The sequence below is a fragment of the Eretmochelys imbricata genome, chromosome 1 (assembly GCF_965152235.1).
Source record: "Eretmochelys imbricata isolate rEreImb1 chromosome 1, rEreImb1.hap1, whole genome shotgun sequence".
NCBI lineage: Eukaryota > Metazoa > Chordata > Testudines > Cheloniidae > Eretmochelys > Eretmochelys imbricata.
The window spans coordinates 58,831,351-58,852,106 of record NC_135572.1 but is presented as its reverse complement, the minus strand read 5'-3'; the positions used below and the strand labels follow the sequence as shown (position 1 = coordinate 58,852,106).

General features: G+C 41.2%; 1 protein-coding gene across 3 annotated transcripts in view; it reads left to right on the top strand.

Moving 5' to 3' along the window:
- Positions 1–18,282, top strand: part of CDADC1 (cytidine and dCMP deaminase domain containing 1) — a 28,071-nt gene extending 9,789 nt beyond the window's left edge. For all 3 annotated transcript variants that reach the window (XM_077811391.1, XM_077811399.1, XM_077811409.1), the window contains 7 exons: positions 1,199–1,376; positions 2,046–2,624; positions 6,710–6,759; positions 8,573–8,739; positions 9,274–9,463; positions 10,675–10,726; positions 14,302–18,282. In XM_077811391.1, coding sequence (XP_077667517.1) covers positions 1,199–1,376; positions 2,046–2,624; positions 6,710–6,759; positions 8,573–8,739; positions 9,274–9,463; positions 10,675–10,726; positions 14,302–14,375 — 1,290 coding nt within the window. In that variant the 3' untranslated portion in view covers positions 14,376–18,282. The remainder of the gene's footprint in view (positions 1–1,198; positions 1,377–2,045; positions 2,625–6,709; positions 6,760–8,572; positions 8,740–9,273; positions 9,464–10,674; positions 10,727–14,301) is intronic.
- Positions 18,283–20,756: the final 2,474 nt, after the last annotated feature.

Sequence of the window (20,756 nt, the reverse complement as noted above, 5' to 3'; positions counted from 1 at the left end):
CAGCTACATGGGGCTGTACAAAAATCCCAGATACATAACTATCACTAACAATGGAATTTCTTCATAAATCTTAAGCAAATGTAGTCTTTCAGTTCTCACTCTTAGTAGCTGTAACACCATGATGGCCATTATTAGAAAAATCTAGGCTGTCTCCTATTTTTCCACAAACACAGATGATCCAGATGTAGCAAATGTTGCCTGCAATGTACAAAGGGCAGATTTGTCTTCCTGATTCCCCATGCAACCTCTATGGAGATTAGCCTCTGCAGATGAGGAGAGGCAGAACTAGTGTTGGAAGCTCAGATGTTCTCCAGCATAACTTCATCCTCAGTCCTGGGAGAATGGATAAGAGTGCTGAACTCATCAGCATTCTTACATGGAGGGTTCACTGTGCAACAGAGAGGATTCAAGAATGTAGGGAGTGACTAGGATTGGAGGCTGTACCCTGGCCTTTCCACACAGGTCCCTTGAGCCGTGGTTTTAGCTTCTGTGGCTAGAAGGGAGGGAGATGACCCTCACTCAGATGGAATCATTCAAAAGATACTGGCTGGAAATTTGTAGGATGTCTCATCCTCCATGTGGATTTTCAGGGGATAGTCTGCCCCAGAAAAAAAGACAGTAAAATTCAACATGTTTTGACTGGAAGTTTGATCTGTTAAATGAGTAGAATGACTAAAAAAGAATTAACATTTACTTCCAAGACCTATCATGAATGGCACTGCCTAAAGGAAATGTAACCAAGAGATGTATCTGCCTATTAATCTCAGAGAGATAAGGTGGGTGAGGTAATACCTTTTATTGGACCAACTTCTGTTGGTGAAAGAGACAAGCTTTCAAGCTACACAGCGTCGCAGCTAAATACAAGGTGGAACAGATTGTTTAGCATAAGTAATCCTCCTTGTATTTAGCTGTGACACTCTGCATACCTTTCCTAGACCTGAAGAAGAGCTCTGTGCAGCTCGAAAGCTTGTCTCTTTCACCAGTGGAATTTTGGTCCGATAAATCCACCTTCTCTCTCTAATATCCTGGGATCATGAAACATGTTATGACCATCACTGCATTACCATAGCCCAAAATGCAAAGAAGTCCAATGCTGCATGTAGATAAGTCCTTGCTTTGTGGAACAAAGAGTGAGCTATGGCATCATTATGAATTTTTAATTTGTAACAAAAATTAATAATGTACCTTTTTTACATAGGTAAAGAAGACTGGCCTGGTCGTAGTGAAAAATATAAAAATGGTTGGTCTGCATTGCTCCAGTGCAGACTTACATGCTGGTCAAATTGCTCTGATTAAGCATGGATCAAGGCTTAAAAACTGTGATCTTTATTTTTCCAGAAAACCATGTTCAACTTGTTTAAAAATGATTGTAAATGGTAAGTTACAGACTGTAGTATGGAAAAGGTAAACATGTTAATTTAGATGTTTTGCTACTTAGACTGATTGTATACAGAAAGCTCATACTCCCTGGGGATTGCCCCAGCACTGTATGTAAATGTTTACCTCATTGGTTTGCATAGTAAACCTTGATATTTTCATTAGGGAAAACCAGTATTAAATGTGTCTATTCTGCAGTTGGTGATTCAGGAAGTGGGACTCTTTCCACTGAGCCAGTAGCCACTCAGTGTCTCAGGTACTGTTAAGTGGCACTGTGGTGTTCATTACTTCGTCAGGTGGTACAAGACATAGAAGTAGAGAGCTGCCTGAGGAGCTGCCCTGCCCTGCCCTGCCCTGAGGAGCTTACAGTCTAGAAAACAATCAGCTTCAATCTATTGGAGATGGTGCATCTTGGCCTTTTGGCTGCCAGAACTGTAAAAGCATAATAGAAGCAAAATTAGCTAATCTCAGACACAATAACCCTTTGATGCTGATGTTTGCCAGCACATATGATGCTCAAATACAGTTTGAAGAATGCCCACTCCTTGTTGTTAAAGGGGTCAAAATGCAGCATTCTATGGTAATATTTTAGAGTTAAGGTTATGAAAAATATTTTTAACACCAGTGTTTGCACACTTCCTGTTAACCATGTGTATCTTCTGTTCCAGCTGGAGTGAACAGAATTTCTTATTGGCCTGCAGATCCTGAAATAAGTTTGCAGAATGAAGCCTCCAACCCTGCCAGTACTGAAGATGCAAAGCTAGATGCCAAAGCAGTAGAAAGATTGAAGTCAAATAGTCGAGCTCGTGTGTGTCTCTTGCTTCAGCCTTTAGTGTGTGATATGGTGCAGTTTGTAGAGGAAACCTCCTACAAGTGTGATTTCATTCAAAAAATTGCAAAAACTCTCTCTGGGTGTAACACTGACTTTTATACTGAGTGTAGACAAGAAAGAATAAAGGAGTATGAAAGTTTATTCCTAATTTCAAATGAAGAAATGCACAAGCAAATATTGATGACTATGGGTCTGGAGAACCTCTGTGAAAATCCGTATTTTAGCAATCTTAGGCAAAATATGAAAGATCTTATCCTGCTTTTGGCCACAGTAGCTGCCAGTGTCCCTACTTTTGGCCATTTTGGATTTTATTGTAATGGATTACAGCAGACAAATGAAATGCACCATCAAAGCTTTCCCCAAGAAATTGCAAGGCACTGTATGGTACAAGCCAGGTTACTGGCGTACCGAACTGGTGAGTTTCTATTTGAATGGGAGAAAAACCAGTTGTGGTGATCATGGGACTAGAAGTCAGGATCCTTGGTTAAATTCCTGGCTGTGCCAAACACTTCCCATCTGACCTTGGGCAAGGTGCTTACCTGCTCTGTGCCTCAGTTCCTACATCTGTAAAGTGGAGATACCACTTAGAGTGCCTCACAAGGGGCCTTCATTAATGTTTGTAAGGGGCTTTGAGCTCTTCAGATGGAAGGAGCTCTCTCAGTGCAACTATTATCCAACACTGGCAAAGCCTCAGCCAGCTTGTGCACCCCTATCTCAAAGATTATGACGTTATTTAATTTATTGGAGCCCCTGCAAGATCTTTTATATACAAACACTAGGTGTCACCTGTTGACAAAAAGGTGATCGGTTGGCATTTTGGTAAGCATGGTATATACACTTAAATAGAAAATAATAGTAAACAGAAATAGTGATGCTCTTCCATATCTGTTCATTACCCACCAGCAGAATACTAGTTAGTCACAGCATTTTCCTGTTCCCATTGTTTAGTAGTGATAGTCATTACATGCTTGACACCTGACTGTTTCCTACTTGCAAAGATTCTGGTGTTTTGAAGAACAGAATACTTTTTTTTTTGTAGAGGACAGGCTATGAATTGACTTCGGCCTACTTTTGATACCAATGATTTCTAATCCACTTATTCTCTAGTTAATTAAATAATGGCAGACTTGTGCAAATTCCCCTATTAGAAACTAAAATTCTTTGAACTATTATGCAGGACTCTGAGAAAAGATATATACTCTACATGATACCCCTTAGGAAGCTTAAAATTGACAATACTTTCCTTACTCATTTTTTTTGCTTCCTTCATGTTGGTTAGTTACTATGTTTGCCAGTGTTGTTTTTATTTTTCCATTAATAAATAGTGAAGCATTTGTTTGAAAAATCCATCCAAAATTGGTTAGATTTTTTTTCAAATACTTTAAAATAGGTCAAATATAACAGATTGCTTGTTCTATTGAAAAGGGATGTAAGTATATCCCTTATATTAATATATCCTTTTCCTTGGTCTGCACATTTAAAGTTTTGAAGTATTGTATGCATCACATTCCCTAGGACATACCTAGCAATAAGAAACTTTTACATCCTGTATTTTATTAAGAGAGCTCATCACATTTAGAATCCTTTCTCTTCCCCCCTGTGACATCTATCACATCATTAGTCCCCATGAGTCACTGATGTGATTAAGGTGAAAATGGGTACTGACTCAGATGTTTGGTTTTCTGGAGCAAAGTATGTTTTTTGTTTTGTGTTTTTCCAGCTTTTGTCCTATAGGACAAGGGGAAAAAATAACAGATGGCAGTAGCTTATAGAGAGAGCCAAGTACCAAGAGACCTGCACACTTTAGGGTTATTTCACAGTGTGTATGCATTGGTACTAGACAGCCTAAATGTCTCCTAGGACTGAGGACAAAGGGTGGAGGAAATCTTAAGTCATACCACCTTTAACCTGTGGATCTTTCATCCAGCCTCCTGTTCCTTGCTATTTCTAGGTTTCCTTAGCATGCAAGAGACCTCAGCATAAGTCTTGGGTTTTGTACATAGGATTGGCTTCAAGAAGCACAAGCTATTCATTCTTCCTGGCATCATACACCATAAGCCCCTAAATCCTCTACAGTCTGTCACCTGCACAGTTGAGAGCCACAAAATATACAGTGTATGCATTAATGTATTTGTGAAAGTCCTGGAAAATTGGGCAACCGTCAGAGGTCTTGATAATGTGGTCATAATTAAAGTGTTATGTTAAATGACATGCAAACCACAGGAAGATCAGTGGAGGAGGACATAGATGCCCTGGCTGGCACTATATAATTTTTATATGAACGGTATTTCCCATACTTCCTTCTGCAGGTAAACCACTGCTCCCCAAGACCAAATGCAGCACTGACATAAGCAAGTGTAACTTCCATCTAAGTTAATGGGCACTCCAACCATGTACAGCTGGGCAAAATTTAGTTAATTATTCCAGCCTTTCTTCTAGGGAATCTGAGGCAGATTTCTGGTATTTGCATGTAATTGGGCCCAGAAAGGTTTAGAAAGTTCCTCTTTTGTCTAGTTCCTGATTATCCTCAAAGAGGCTTTTGTGCCTCCAGAACAGCAGGAGGAATTCCTTCCAGAAATCTGTCCTTTCTTACAAGTGACTGGTGGCACTTCTGCAAAAGCAAAGGAATTTCATTCAACTCAGATCGATAAACAGAAATTGTCAGCTGGTGATCAACTCTTCCTACACTTCCAGCACCAATTTTTGAATTGATGAGTGATGTGCATATAGCGGTGTGGGCTTGGGATGCTGTTCGGGGTCTGGCCATCTGTCTGCATGTTCCTCAATAACCATAAAATTGGGAAATCTCTGAGCATGATAGGAACTAGCTAACAGGAACTCTTCATCCCTATACCCACAGCAAACGTGGCATCCATGCGTCTTATATCCTTTCAACCTGCTCTGGAGCCGTAATGAAGAATTTTCTTTAAATTACATATTTTTAAAGCTCCCACTCTAGCTCTCTTGCCTCCCTCTGAAAAATTGTATTTCCTTAAAGTTCCAATTCTGCCCTCAGTTACAGTTGCAACTTTAAGTCAAGGGGATTTGCTGGGTGCTAAGCACTTTGAAAACCGGACCATTTCTTTAGATGTCTTAACAAAGGTTTTGAAGTCTGGCTTTATGCTTTTTGCTTATCGTGCCCTTTGAAGGAATGCTCATTTTGGAAAGTTAGGAGGCAGGGTTGGCACAGAATAGAGAGAGAAAAGGATCAAAGTAGAGAGCGCATGCCAGGATAAGTTGAGGCAACTCCCTGTTAACCTGGTGATGACTCAAGCCTGGGCTGCCTAACCCTTTAGACTCCGTTTTAGACCACAGTATGATGACCACCTTCTAAAACAGAGAGAATCATCCAAGTTGTCTAAACAAAGAGCACTGATTGGTTCAGGTAAGGGGGGGATAAAACTTGAGGAAGAAGGTTTACAGCCACAAATTGTTCTTCTGTTTTACCTTTATTAACTGAAGATATTTGTCTGGATAAGTGTTTATTATGTCCAGTCCAGCTTGTCCTGTTTAGGCCTGCAGTGACATCCTAATCCTATGTTAACTGATATTGAAATAAAGCTGAAGCATGAGTTATACCATGTGGTAAAGAAGGGATACAAGGAAGGAGAACAATTCATGCTGGCTAATATATAGAAATAACTAAGAAAAACATGTAAATAATTTGTAAGACCTGGTAAAAACATTTCCTTGGCAGGAAAGTCCCCCTGTAAATGATTTCTGAATTCTGCATGGCACAAAGAATACTGGGAGATGGTTAATTGGAACAGCACTGGTTGAAGTGTTCTGTACTGAAAGCAATAATATTCTTTACCACCATAGAACACCCCATTTTTAACCAGTTAAAATAACTTAAATGAATGTTCTGTTCATACTCCTGCATAGTGTGCAAGAGAGAGCCCACAAAATTCTATTGTACTAGAGCTTGATTCTGTATGTGGCTATTAAAAAGTTTGTCTTTAAATAAATTTTTGATTAATTTATTTAGGTTTTTTTTCTTTTTTAAGTTTCCAAGTGATCTTCTGCCATCCATTAAACTCCTTGGTGCTATGGGCTAGATTCCCAACACAAAGTCCTTTGCTTTGCGTAGGGTGGCCAAAGCCAATCACAAAGCCACTAGTATTTCTAGGTAGCTATCTTCTTAGAACACATTGCCTTAGTAGTATCTAATAGCTGTCAAAAGAGACCCAATGCTTATATTTCTCCACATTGTAAAGTAATTAAATTATTTAGTCAGCTAAGGTGTCGGGGAAAAGACACAGGCCTGAATCAGGAGGACTGCATTCTGTTCCAGTCTTTGTCATAGACTTGCAAACCTTTGGTAAGTTTCTTAATCTTTCTGTGCCTCATTTTCCCTATCAGCAAAGTGGAGCTAATACCTCTCACATGTGCCATGAGGTGTCATTCCTTAATTGTTAGGTAATGCTTTCAGATTTCCAAATGGAAGTTTTCTACAAAGTTTTCTATTACTTATTACTACTTATACATTCTATATTTTAGAGGATCACAAAACGGGTGTTGGAGCTGTTATTTGGGCAGAAGGAAAATCTGTGAGTATGGAAAAATTGTCACTTTGTCTCGCCCTGCAGTTTGTACATTTTAATTTTGCTCAACATTGGCTATATTACTTTGTAAAAGAAAGGTGTTTGTGCATTTTGTTATTAAAAATTGCATTTTTTTATTCTCGGTAACCCTAAATTAACTTTTGGTTGATAATTAGGCTGTCAAGATGGATTAGTATGATTGAGTTGGTAAATACCACAATGTTTGTGCCTAGCTTCTCATCTGTTAGACTCCATAGTAACAGAATTACGGTCATTCCAGGTGTCCTAGCTACAAAACTTTGCCAGTACTACTAATCCAGCAACATGTGCTGTTCAACAGTGTCACTATTCAGTTCTTCGCCCCTAGAGAAGTCAAAGGGCAACAGTTTACCTGACAAATCCTTGTTTGATGTAACTGTAGTTGATTGAACATTTTGCAGCAAATGTTTGGTGACCATACCTTCTTTGGCTCAGAGTGGGCTTTGAGGGAATAGAAAAATGCTAAAACAAGGCATATCCTAATGTGCAGCATTGACTTATAAATGGTAAACCTAAACAAAATGCATTCATGTACTGAACTATACTGTTGTGATGTAACAACTGGATGCAGTGCTGGATGTAGCAGAATGACAGGTTATTTTACTTCTATGGAAAAGGACAAGGATCTTAACTAATTGTAGACCTGTCTCTCCGCTATTTCTCCTGCTTCAACTTGCTTTCTTGGTTCTAGCTGCTCTTTAGGGGAGCAGTACTTTTTGAGAACCACATCTATTTTAGTGACTAATTAATTAATTAATCTGCTGAGCAAAATAAGGACTGGAACCTGAATTTGAGCCACAGAACTTTAGCCTCAGATTTTATGCCTTGGTTCCTCACATGGCACTAGAAAGATAAATGTAAAGTGTTATTACTCTCCTTTTCTTTTCATGCCCAGGCATAAACTTCTTTATGCTAGAGTTCATTTCATAGGTCTTTTCCATTTTTGATTATTCTTACTCTATTAAGAGAGGTAGTGAGTCCTCCTGCAAGTACAAGATTATTCTATGATGTATTGTCTAGCACTTGGTTTGGATTATTTCATTCTGGTCATCAGATACTTACAGTTGTACCACAAACTTTTCTAGCTTCAGCCACTAACTTCTTTAATATATCAGCATGTCTGCCATCTGATAGATCTCCATGCAATGGCAAAATACAGGCTTTTGCATCTCGAGCTCATCCTGTAGCTGCTCTTTCCTGCTCTCACACATTGCAATGTGGCTTAATGACTTAGTCATTCATACTTTTTGTTGCCCCATCAGTACTGCTTACAAGGAGAAGTAGCCAATGAGAACAACTTACATTATTTATTTCGTTCGTGTTATAATATGACCGTCCAGTGCCATGGATGGAGGAAGAGAGATGGCACTGGATGGTACATTATAACACGAACAAAATAAATATATATAGAACCCCCACCGTCACACACACACAATATACTGCTAGTGAAAGCCCAGCTTTAATTCTTAAAAAGAAAAGGAGGACTTGTGGCACCTTAGAGACTAACCAATTTATTTGAGCATGAGCTTTCGTGAGCGAAGTGAGCTGTAGCTCACGAAAGCTCATGCTCAAATAAATTGGTTAGTCTCTAAGGTGCCACAAGTACTCCTTTTCTTTTTGCGAATACAGACTAACATGGCTGTTACTCTGAAACCTTTAATTCATAGTTTCTACAATTCAGAACTTGAACACTGAATTAAATATAGGTATATTGGGCAGCGCCCTGCAGATGTTTAAATAGACTGAATATTAAATCAAACTTGATGGTTCACTTTTGCAGAGCTGTGATGGAACAGGAGCCATGTATTTTGTAGGCTGTGGTTATAATGCCTTTCCTGTTGGATCCGAATATGCTGATTTTCCACACATGGATGATAAACAAAAAGACAGAGAAATCAGAAAGTTCAGATACATCATACATGCTGAGCAGAACGCCTTGACATTCAGGTATATGAATCTATTATTTTAATATCAGAAAAGAAAAAGGCAGTTCAGAAATGAACAACTGATAAATGCAGAGCATGACATGATTATGAAAGGTGCTATGTACAATCAAACTACTCATTTAAACGTGATGTAAAATTTGAACATTCACAGGTAAAGTAGGTACTGCGAATTCTTGAAAACTGTGAATGACTTGACTTACATTATTCATTCTTGTGTGTGTGATGGGTAGCAATAAAACTCAACAGTCGCCATCTCTGGTACCTGTAATAACCACATTATTGTCCTGAAATGAAACACTGCAGAATGGCAAATACTGAGTCTTTAACAATGGGGTGTGTGTCATTCAGATAGCAAATCCTAACCAAATGTGTCCTCTTGTTCCCATGTGCTTTAGTAGGAATAACAATCCTGCTCCAAAGAGCAGATTATAATATGATTAACATAATTTCTTTGCTCACTCACATGAGCCTAAATTACCACCATTCAGAATTGTCGAGGTTTTTAATTTCAGAATCTTTTTCTGACAACTTGTAGGTGTCAAGAAATAAAACCAGAAGAAAGAAGCATGATTTTTGTGACAAAATGTCCTTGTGATGAATGTGTGCCTTTAATCAAAGGTGCTGGCATCAAACAAATCTATGCAGGAGATGGAGATGTTGGAAAGAAGAAAGCAGACATATCATACATGAAGTTTCGTGAACTTGAAGGCGTAAGCAAATTTACAGTAAGTGATAGAACTTACAGAATTTTTTAAAAAAATCGTTTAAGTGTACTGCAATGGTAGGAGAGTTGTGGAGGTGGGATGTAGAAGTTCTACCATCATGTTGCCTAATCCTGCTTGGAGCAAGGTTCAAAGAGATGGTAGGAAAAATTCCTGCACTCTGTCTACACTGGTCTACATTGCTGTGCTAGTGTGAGACCCATGATGGGAAAAGTGCTAGTGTAGACAAAGCTTCCGCTACAGTTTTTGCAATTGGAGCATTTTGCAGTTAATAGCCCATTTTTAAAAACCCTCTTGCCGCTTGACCAGATTCCACAAGCTCCGACAGAATCCTCTCCTGCCTTCGGTAGCTTGGAAGATCAGTTTGCAATGTAAATGCTTTTAGGTGTGTCTGGGAGATTAAAATGGGACATTCCTAAGTATATAAGGTCCCTTCTTCAACCCTCCCCACAAAATCTGGGTTTTCTGTAACAGGCTGGGAGCTGAGGAAAATATCCTATATGACACACTCTGCTCAAGATTCTAATCTTCAGTATTTCGTTACGAGTGCAGTTGTCCCCTCTGCTACCATGTGGGGAGGCCAGGGCATGTGCACATGGAGTAGATGTACAGAAGAAAGAGAAGGGCTCTGTGGCATGCTCCCATGATCCTTTGAAAGCCTGTCTAAAGGGACGATATATGGCATATACTCTGCAAAGTGAAAAGGGGCAGGCCAAACACAGAGCTGGGGGTATCTCCCGACAAAGTTTTCCCTGAAATAAGATTTGCTAACTCAGTTGGTATTTTTGTATGAAGTGATCTCCTCCAAACCCTCCCCTTCATATACTGGGGTGGGGTTGGAGGTATGCACTGGAAGGGCCCATTCAAGAACATAGCTCTTGGAGAAGTCACTGTGCATAGGGTAGAAGATGGATCTAAGGGCCTGTTCTGAGGCACTGAGCCTTGTAGGTGTTCAAGATCATGGATGTTGGTGCAACTCTTCCATGCAGGCAATTCTGCCTCACAAGTGGAAGTTGTGGCCACACAGCTTTAACAGAGCAATAGTTTTTTCCTTCAAAAGGTGACGTGTGAAAAGAAAGCAAACCTTGTTAGTAGTTTTATAGTGTCAGAGGAGCTCACACCCTTAAAATGAAGTGATGTCCCAAACGTCCTCTTCCTCCCCATTGTTTGTTTTTGTCCTCTAGAATAAATGAAACTTTTTTTCTTTTTCACAGTGGCAATTAAGCCCATCCCACACTGGTGTTCATGAGCCCACAGCCAGAGAAAGTAAGTATTTGCAGTTACAGGTTGTAGGTAATTACATGCAATAAATACAACAGACTTCGAAAACAAACCCTGAATTCTTGCAAGGTTATAGCTCACTTTTCAAATTCTGACAGAGACAACATGCTTATTTAAACTTTCAACTAGATACTAGTGGTGAGTATAAAACTTCAGTATTCATTAAAAAAAATACCAAACCTGGCACCCTCCACACCACATAAATATCCAGTAGTGCTTTATACAGGTACGTAAGTTATCCATAGTATCCTAGTTGTAGCACTGAAGAATCCATCCTATTGGAAGGGTTTTTGAAAAGCCTTCAAGTGACTTGGAGCACAAGTGCCAGTGACTTTCAATGAGGTGTGGGCTCTGAAGTCACTTAATGCTTTCAAAAATTCAAACCACTGTCCACGTTTTATAAATAAAAAAATACATCAATACTTTTAATCACTTTTTCTCCAGCAACTCTCATTTTCATAGAAAGAAAAGGAGTACTTGTGGCACCTTAGAGACTAACCAATTTATTTGAGCATAAGCTTTCGTGAGCTACAGCTCACTTCACCGGATGCATCCGATGAAGTGAGCTGTAGCTCACGAAAGCTTATGCTCAAATAAATTGGTTAGTCTCTAAGGTGCCGCATCCGGTGAAATGAGCTGTAGCTCACGAAAGCTTATGCTCAAATAAATTGGTTAGTCTCTAAGGTGCCGCATCCGATGAAGTGAGCTGTAGCTCACGAAAGCTTATGCTCAAATAAATTGGTTAGTTTCTAAGGTGCCACAAGTACTCCTTTTCTTTTTGCGAATACAGACTAACACGGCTGTTAACTCTGAAACCTCTCATTTTCATTTCATTTAATGGCATTTGGTCCCCAGATCACTGAATATGAGCTGTTTCCCACTGCTTCAACCCCAAGCAAGTGTATCTGTCAAGCGAGCAGCCACTTTCCGAAGACAGGAATTAAGTCAGTGTCATGCTAAGCCCTTTCTGCACTAGGGGAAATGATCCGCTGCAACAAACTAGCATCAGCTGTTAGGCCTTGGAATGCCTCTGAATCAGATTTGGAAATGGTGTAAACAGAGCCAAAATATTTGTAACACCCAATGCAGAAGGCATGCTAGATACCTTATTCCACCCAATTACTGTTATCATTGTGGGAACCACGCTGCTATCATGGAACTAGATGACACTTTAAAATATTCCTTCCTTCAATTTGACCCTGCACCTCGTCGTGGAGGGCCTCACATTACCCGTCGTACTCCAGACTACTTTCTATAAACATCTCCTCACACCGCCCTTTGTAGGAGGAAGTACACTTGGCATTTTAAAAAAGCAACAATAATTTACACATTTCTCTAACAAACTGGGATCTGTCTTGGCCTAAAACCCCCCATCATGGACCAAAATGTGCCATACTGAGGATGAGCATTTAGCACAATTTGAGACTGAATTCAGTACAACACTATATATTTTATAACAATCAGTCCAACAGTCAGTTTGCCTGCTGTATTTGTAGTAATTGTTCCAGTGGGTAACTGGGAACACCTTGACTCAAAGTACTGAGTCTGCATACGAAATACACAGCAAGGAGTTTCACTGATTGTTTCTGGTCTGTGAGAGGCCACAGAGCACTGGCTAAACTTCAGCATGCAGTGAGGTCCGTGTGAAATTTGGGATCAATTGTCAGGGCACTCTCTCCTTTGGTTGTTTGGTCAGGAATTCTGAGGGTATTTCATCAGATATTACATGGGTGTTCACTAATCACTGCAGAATACTAATAACTAAACTATTTTCAACCCTAGCTGAGGAGAGGTGCATAAGGTCCCAGTGCTTGATCGCTGTTGTCAACAGGTCATTTTCCAAATGTTTATTCCTTTAATGTGGTGCCCTTGAGTTTTTAACCGTCTCCATTCTGGGCCACTCAGTATACTTACCTCACAATGGCTGTGCTTAAGTGGAGTATGCTCCTCCATCTGGGAAAGGTGCTCCCTTATCCTTGCTGAAACTGAATGCACTGCCTCTGTTTTCAGCCCAAGGTACGAGAATCCTAACCTGCTGTGTGCACACACAACGCTGTCTGTCCTAAAGTAGAATAAATATTTTAATTAATTGATTGTAGTTTTAAACTCCCTGTAATCTCCGAACAAGTATTCACAGCTGGGAATGTGGCAAGGGGATTGACCTGTGCCTTCCCTGGGAAGTTGGAGTACATATAAAAGAGGAAGACCTGGGTAGGCCCTGGATCCAGACTCAGACCCATGTGTTACAGCAAATAAAAAAGGATAGACTTTGATTTAGAGCTCTCAACTCCCATCACTGGGTGCTAATGCCTATCCTGAAAAATGCAACTTTAAGCGAAACAATGTTAAGTGAATCCAATTTCCCCATAAGAATTAATGTAAATAGGAGGGGTTAGGTTCCAGGGAAATTTTTTTTTTTTTTGGCCAGACAAAAGACTCGACCCCCCCACACACACTATAAGTTTTAAACAGACAATTTAATACTGTACACAGCAATGATGATTGTGAAGCTTGGTTGAGGTGGAGGAGTCAGAGGGTGGGATATTTCCCAGGGAATGCCTTACTGCTAAACGATGAACTAGCAGTTAGCTGAGCCCTCAAGGGTTAACTCGTTAATGTAGCCTCACACGCTATAAGGCAGCATGAATGGAGGGACGGGAAACACTATGGCAGACAGAGACATACACCGTGTGTGTGTGAGTTTCCACTTTAGGTACGCTGACCCCATTCTTAAGTACACTGCCTTGTTAAGTCAATCAGCAAGCTGAGACCGCTGCTACTGCCGGGAAGCTCCCTCCATTCTGAGCCCTGTCGTATGTCTCCCCTGCTCTATGGAGATGGGGTAAGCAGGATGCAGGAGCAGGGGAGAGAGGGACACCCTGACATTAGCCCCTGTCTTCTCCCCCTCCCCCTCCGCCACAGCAAGCAGGAGGCTCGGGGAGTAGCTCCAAGGCAGAGGGTAGGAGCAACACATGGCAGTGGGGGAAGGGACAGCTGAACTGCTGGCAGTCAATAGCCTGCTGGGCGGCTGCTGCACAGGGAACTTAGGAGAGTGGGGAGCTGATAGGGGGGACTGCCGGTCCACCCCGGTTCCAAGCCCCCACTAGCTAGCTCCACAGGGCTGCTCTTCCTGCAAGCAGTGGACAAAGCAGGCGGCTGCCAAACGACGTTATAAAGGGAGCATTGCGCAACTTTAAATGAGCATGTTCCCTAATTGATCACAACGTAACAATGAAACAACGTTAACTGGGATGACTTTACGTGAGGAGTTACTGTACAAACAGCATGTGCTGGCATGTCACCAGCATTCTTTCAGTGGACTAATAGCTGTGTAATTCTCAGTTGCCTGATACTTTATATAGGTATCTCTTAGGGTTTGAGTCTGCTTAACTATCCCCAGAGACAAGGGGGTGAACTAATATCTCTTGTTGGACCCACTTCACCATCTTGTCTCTCTGATATACTGGGACCAGCATGGCTACAACAGCACTGATATGGTCACATGATACATTTGAGTGTTTAATGTATATTTAACATTCTCTTATAACATCTTGTTTTAGATGGCGTACAGAAAACAAAATCACTAAATGAACAGCAGCACCAGAGCAAGAAGCTCTGCCTTGGAAACCATTGAGTAACTAAGCACAAAACAAGCGAGATCTCTGCAGATTCTCCATAGCACTTTTATGTTTGTACTAACAAATAAGGATGGGGTTTATTTATTAATTGCTTAAAAAGAGATTTTTAGAATAAGTTTATTTATGATGTCTTAAATGTTTTATAGAAGTTTTAATTTAGATGTTTATGAAAAGAATTCCTAGAAAAATGCTGCTTATTATCATATACAAACGAATTTGTTGGCCACCACTAAGATTGCTTTGCTGGCTGATCATTGTTAATAAAAATTCAGATCAGTGGACTGGAAACTAGCTCATTGCTCATAGGACAGAAGAATTTTGGGGAAAAATACCAAAATGACATCCACTTGGCTTGCAGGAATGGATTGCCGTTCTTCAGGCAATCGGAACACAGCTTTTCAGAAACTGATTGTCCACATGTTCTGCTTGTGGAAATACCACAGCAGGATTTGTAGACAGTAACTGTAATTCTGTTGCACTAAAGTAGGTTTCATTTTGATTTTCTATCCTCTGGTATAAGGGCTATAAAGTCATTGAATGTCCTCATTAGATAAATGACTCCCAGATAAACCTTAAAGTGTTTTTGATAAACTTCTCTCTACAATAGCAGCAGGAGTTGCTATTCTGTGGCAGCATTCTCTTGCATTGACTTTTTTTGTTATGGATGCTTTTAAAAATGGACTTCAGTTGAATACTCCTGTACGGAGATCAGTTTGTCACCGTTTAAAAACTGGAGCTAGTTGATCTCATATGTGACACTCTGTACCTTGTGTACAATACATAGGGATGCTTGGCTCTTAGGCCACACAGGAAGAATTTTTTAAGATGTCATTAACAATATCTTAGAACAGTCATTGTCCTATAGGAAACTCACTGGCTAAATTACCAGGTTTCCTTCTGTCCCTTGTTAGACAGGAATGATTTCTTGTAGAGACCAATACTATATTGATGATTAAAACTGGAGAATGGAAAGTGTATTAGAAACCAGACTGAACTTACAAGCTCATCTCACTAATGGCTCTGAGGTGGCACTGTGTACAGTTACCAAGGGATAGGTGTTTGCACTCTGTCAGAATACAAGGGCATCCTCAATTTTTTGGTCAGAGGTTAACCCCACACCCCTTCCAAGCTACATTTGCTGGTTTTGAACATGACTTGACTGACAGTTGGTCCAGGAATCCCTCCCCCTTCACTCCCTCCTGACAGGCTCCCAAGTGTAAACTCCTAAAACCTCTCCCTCCTATTGCTAGCAGGGTACACAAGTGGCTTCCACCAAAATGTAACCGCAGTTCACTAAGTAGTGGCTCCTCATTTCCCTGCAAACCCAGCAGGAGGGCAGGTTCCCAGGCTGGAAATGCAAACTCAAGTGTCTCTCTGCTGATCGTGACTAGACCCTGGGGGCAGCCAAGGCTTTTAGAACAAGTGCAGTACTGGAAACCTATGTCTTTGTTCAGAGACAACTTTCTTGTCCAGCAGTAGCACTATGATCTCCACTATAACTACGCACATGACGCCGGATAAAAACCTTGGTATGCTCTCAAATAGCAGTGAAACGGCAAAGCAAAGCCATGCACGCCAGTGATTTCAATACTGTCTGCATCTGCTCTTCTCTGTTACTGCTTTCCAGCTTCCCTGGTGAAGTGTAAAATACCCAGGACCCTTCAGCTATCATTTTGCCTACAGTGGCAGCCGTATATAGAGTCTCGTAAATTCTTGGTCTTTCTAAAAAGTTAGCATGCTGGTAGACAGGGCTGACCAGACAGTAGGTGGTTTAGCAGACGTCTGTCATGTAACGCATCTTTTATTGAGAGGCTTTTGTGTCATTGTTACACAGTTTGGCAGAGGGTCCCAAGTCTTAATCTTCATGGCTGATGGTTAAAGTCTCTAGGATCTGATTCTAGATGCTCAGAGTTGCTGCCTGTGAATCCCGAGGTGCAACATGTTGCTGTGATTCCTTATGGGCTTGCGGTGCCTGCTTACTGCTAAATGCCTGGGACCTATGGTCTGGGGAGCTGGTGCAGAGCCTTCAGGGGAGCTTTCCTTCCCTTACATGGATATATAGTTTGAGTCACAGTCTAGCCCTCAGTGGAATAGCAGGAGCTGCTGTTTCCCTTCAGCCTGTTTAAATTTCTTTTAAAAAAAATACTCTGGAAGCTGTCTGATCCCAGATGACGTCAGTGTGTTTTGGGTGGAGAACATTCTGCCCCGAACGTCTGTGTGTTGAGTAACGTCCGTGTGCTGCTGCAAGCGTTAGTGCATTTCAGGTTTAAGATGTTTACAGCTTCGTTGCCAGACTCTTGGCGAGTGATCCCATTGAAGCCAACTTCATTGTAAATAATGGTGGCAGAATCTAGGTCTTAATGAGAACTTTGAAACCATGCTAACGAGCGAGTGCGACAGTTACGCAGAAGGAAGTCCATGACCTGAAATAACTTGCCTGTCATTGTGCCACTCACTGTGTGCACTTCCATGCACTAGGATAAACCAGAGGCCTTGCTCTTGTGCCTGGATCTGCACAGATGGATCTCTGTGCCTGCATCTAGCCCCTGTGGCTTCAGGGGGCCTGCACAGATCCAGTTGCAGCACTGGAGCTAAATTAGGTGAGCAAAATTTGACCCAAACTCTTAACCCATCTCTTCAGCATACGATGTTGTACTAAAATATTCTGAGAGCAGTAGCAGGCCAGTATTCCAATGAAAACAGATTCTCTTTTAAACCATGGGTAGTCCATTTTAAATTAGTCTGGGGACATTCTTTACCCTTTTGACATGTTTAAATTAATCTGAAGTATTCCTTTGTATTAAAGGGACACTCTCCAGGTTAGTACAGTAAACAAAGAAATTTGAACTTCCCTTTTCCCTAATCTATTTGCAAACTTCCTGTAATTCTTTACATGCATTTTTTTCTGTAGCTAATGGTCTGATGTTCCTTCAGGTTTTATACAGACTTCACAAGTAGCTGAGGATTTGTTAGTAACCCTACAATAATAAACTAGTATGTTCATGGGATGACTCATATATTTTTGTAAGTAAATAGATTTTGTGTCTACCATTGAAGCGGCTGTTATAAACTGTAAGGAACAAGGGTCTGATGGTTATCACAATATAGGCAAAGAGAAAACGCATCAAAAGATGCATTCTTTGACAGTTCTTTTAAAATAAAACTTCAAACGAAGACTTGTCTGAATCATGGTGGAGGTTTATACTTCATCAGTTCTTTTAAATTTTAAACCTTTATTTTTGTAAAAATTGCTTTTAAAAAGGGGAATTATTCTGGATTATTTGTACAGATTTTGTTGCGAAAAGGTTGATGGTGACATTTTATAATTGCTTTCAACACAGTGTGTGGGGGGCCTGAATTTCTACAGTGTTCTATCCGATTATTGCTACAGCCCAGACTCACCTGAAGCTCTCAATATTTTGAAGAGTCTGGTCTTGCACATGTAACTCCATTAAAGTTCTGCACATAGGACTGGACCCTTAGCTTGGCTTTTAGCTACAGTGTGTCCCCAACTCACTTTGCCTCTCAAATCATGGCCCATTTAGATGCTACTGTGTGCTTTATCTGTTGAAAGATGCAAGGAACACTGTGATGTTTCCTACAGCATTTACTTGAGCATGTATGCAAAGAATTTTCTCTGTTGTCCTATGTAAAGATATAACTTTAGCACATCCGCTCTTTAAATTAAAAAGTGTTGTTTTACATTTTATATTAAAGTGTGAAACTTCTACATATGTGGGGTTTGTTTGGTCCTTTCAGTTCATGTGAGAACAACTATATTGAAAATGTTAAATATCAGTAACTTGTCTCTACGATGTGATGAGAATTACAGAAATTATCATTCTTGGTGTCTGTCTTATAGCAATACATGTTTTTTTTGCTAATAAATTACTCTAAAGATAAGGATTGAAGTGTTTTCAGGTGGCTTTGGCTTATTAAGAACAGTATTAATGCTTTGAAATACATGCACTTCTTTATTTGCTAAATATAAAGCTACATTTGGTGAAATATTCATCCACAAAACCTGGTTCTATGGCCATTTTGGGTTTGAGTGAGGCATTTATCGCATCATAATGACATCGGATGCTGGCACAACTTAGTGGTTCAGCTCTGCGCACGTGTATCTGTGTGCGTGCTTCCACCTCCCGAGATGTTAAAATTCTCCATTTCATTCTAGACATCACACCAGAGAGCTCAAAATTCTTTCCTCTGTTCTGCATCTGTTCCCTCCTTCCTGACCAAGTTGGGTGACCTCCCTCGTTCAGCATGTGAAGTCCACAGCTGTGATGAGGAAGAGTAAAATAATAGAAGCAGCACTGGCTTGATTGCAAAAGTGTGATTTAATCCCAGTCTAATGAAATTTTAATTTTAAAAAATACACTTGTATAACAAAAGCCAGAAAGAACAAACCAAGAGACAAATACCCTAGACTTATATCTTTCAAAGTTAAATCTTCTTTCAGAGTTTGAGAATTTTATTTTTAAATGAACATATTGATATAGTCAGGGAGACTGTTAGTAAAAGGTTTCAGAGTAGCAGCCGTGTTAGTCTGTATTCGCAAAAAGAAAAGGAGGACTTGTGGTACCTTAGACACTAACAAATTTATTTGAGCATAAGCTTTCGTGAGCTACAGCTCACTTGATTGATTCTCACACTAAGGTTCATTTGCACCATTTTGGCAACATAAAGAGGCCTCGAGGTCCATGTAAATACCAGAGTGGTGTGAAGGGGACTTAGAGTCAGAGTCTCGTTTACACTAACTTTTTTTAAAATACAGGTTCTGATGCTGCTCTTACTTACCTGGGTGTAACTCAAAAGTCTAAAAGCAGTGAAATCAGTGGAGACGCACAGGTGCGCAAAAAGAATTTGGTCACCGAGGAAGTCTATATTCTGCCCTTTTCACATATAAGCTGAGGAAAACCAAATGTGTGAGATCTCACAGGGGGATACAAATGTGGGGGGAGCACAGGCTCTGCAATCTGTTCCATCCCTGTCCCTCAGAATTCCACAGAAATCCCTTCCGTGTCGTTTGGAAGGAAGGGGTAAAGGTGGTGCACCTAGGAAGCAGCTGCCCTCTTTTCCTTCAAGCAAGAGTTCTGCTGCATCTCTTCAGCTGCTGTTGTGCATAGGGTTGCCAGGCATCCATTTTTTTTTACCAGAATGCCTGGTTGAAAAAGGGACCCTGGCGGTTCCGGACAGCACCGCTGACCGGGCTGCTAAAAGTCCAGTCGGGTGCAGCAGGGCTAAGGCAGGCTCCCGTTGGCTGGGAACTGTGGTAGCATGTCCCCTCTCTGGCTCCTAGGCATAGGGGCCAGGGGCCTCCTCATGCTGCCCCTGCCCAAGTGCCGGCTCCGCAGCTCCCATTGGCTGGGAACTGTGGCCAGTGGGAGCTGTGGGGGGGGGGTGCCTGCCAGGGAGGGTAGTGTGCTGAGCTAGGAGCCAGCCATGTTGGCCGCTTCTGGGAGCTGCATGATGTAAGCGCCACCCAGAGCCCAAACCCCCTAATGTGCCCGAACCCCCTGCCCCAGGTTGGAATCCCCTCCCACACCCTAACTCCCTTGCAGAGTCCGCACCCCGTCCTGCACACAGCCCAGATCCCCGTCCTGCAGCCTAAACGCCACATTTCTTGCCCTACCTCAGAGCTCTCTCCCTCAGCCAGTGCCCTCATTCCCTCCCAAGCCCCAGCCCAGTGAAAGTGAATGAGGGTGGGGGAGTGTGAGCGATGGAGGGAGGGGTGATGGAGTCACTGGTGGGCAGGAGCAGGGCCGGATGTTTGATTTTGTGCAATTAGAAAGTTGGCAACCCTAATTGTGCACCACGCAGGAGGCAGCCAATGGCAGTCTAGATTCTTTCAGAACAGTGGGGACTTGGCAGTACTGGCTTCTGTGGGTATTGAAATGGCTTATGGGATATGAACTCTTCTCTATGCAAGAACCTAACCAGGAAGATGAAGAAGTGGATGAGGCTTTTATAAACAACTAACAAAATCATCCGAAGCACAAGACTCAGTGGTGATGGGGCACTGCAACTACCCAGACATCTGTTGGGAAAATAATACAGCAGCACACATTGTCCAAAAAATGCTGGGAATATATTGGAGACAATTTTTTATTTCAGAAGGTGGAAAAAGCCACGGGGGAGAGGTTGTTCTAGATTTGATTTTGACAACTAGGGGAAACTGGTTGAGATTTGAAAGTGGAAGGCAGCTTGGGTGAAAGTGATCATGAAATGGAAGAGTTCATGATTCTAAGGAATGGTAGGAGGTAAAACAGCACAACAAAGAAAATTGATTTTAAGAAGGCAGACTTTAGCAAACTCTCAGGGAGTTGGTAGGTAAGAGCTCTTGGGAAGCAAGTCTAAGGGGGAAAATAGTTCAA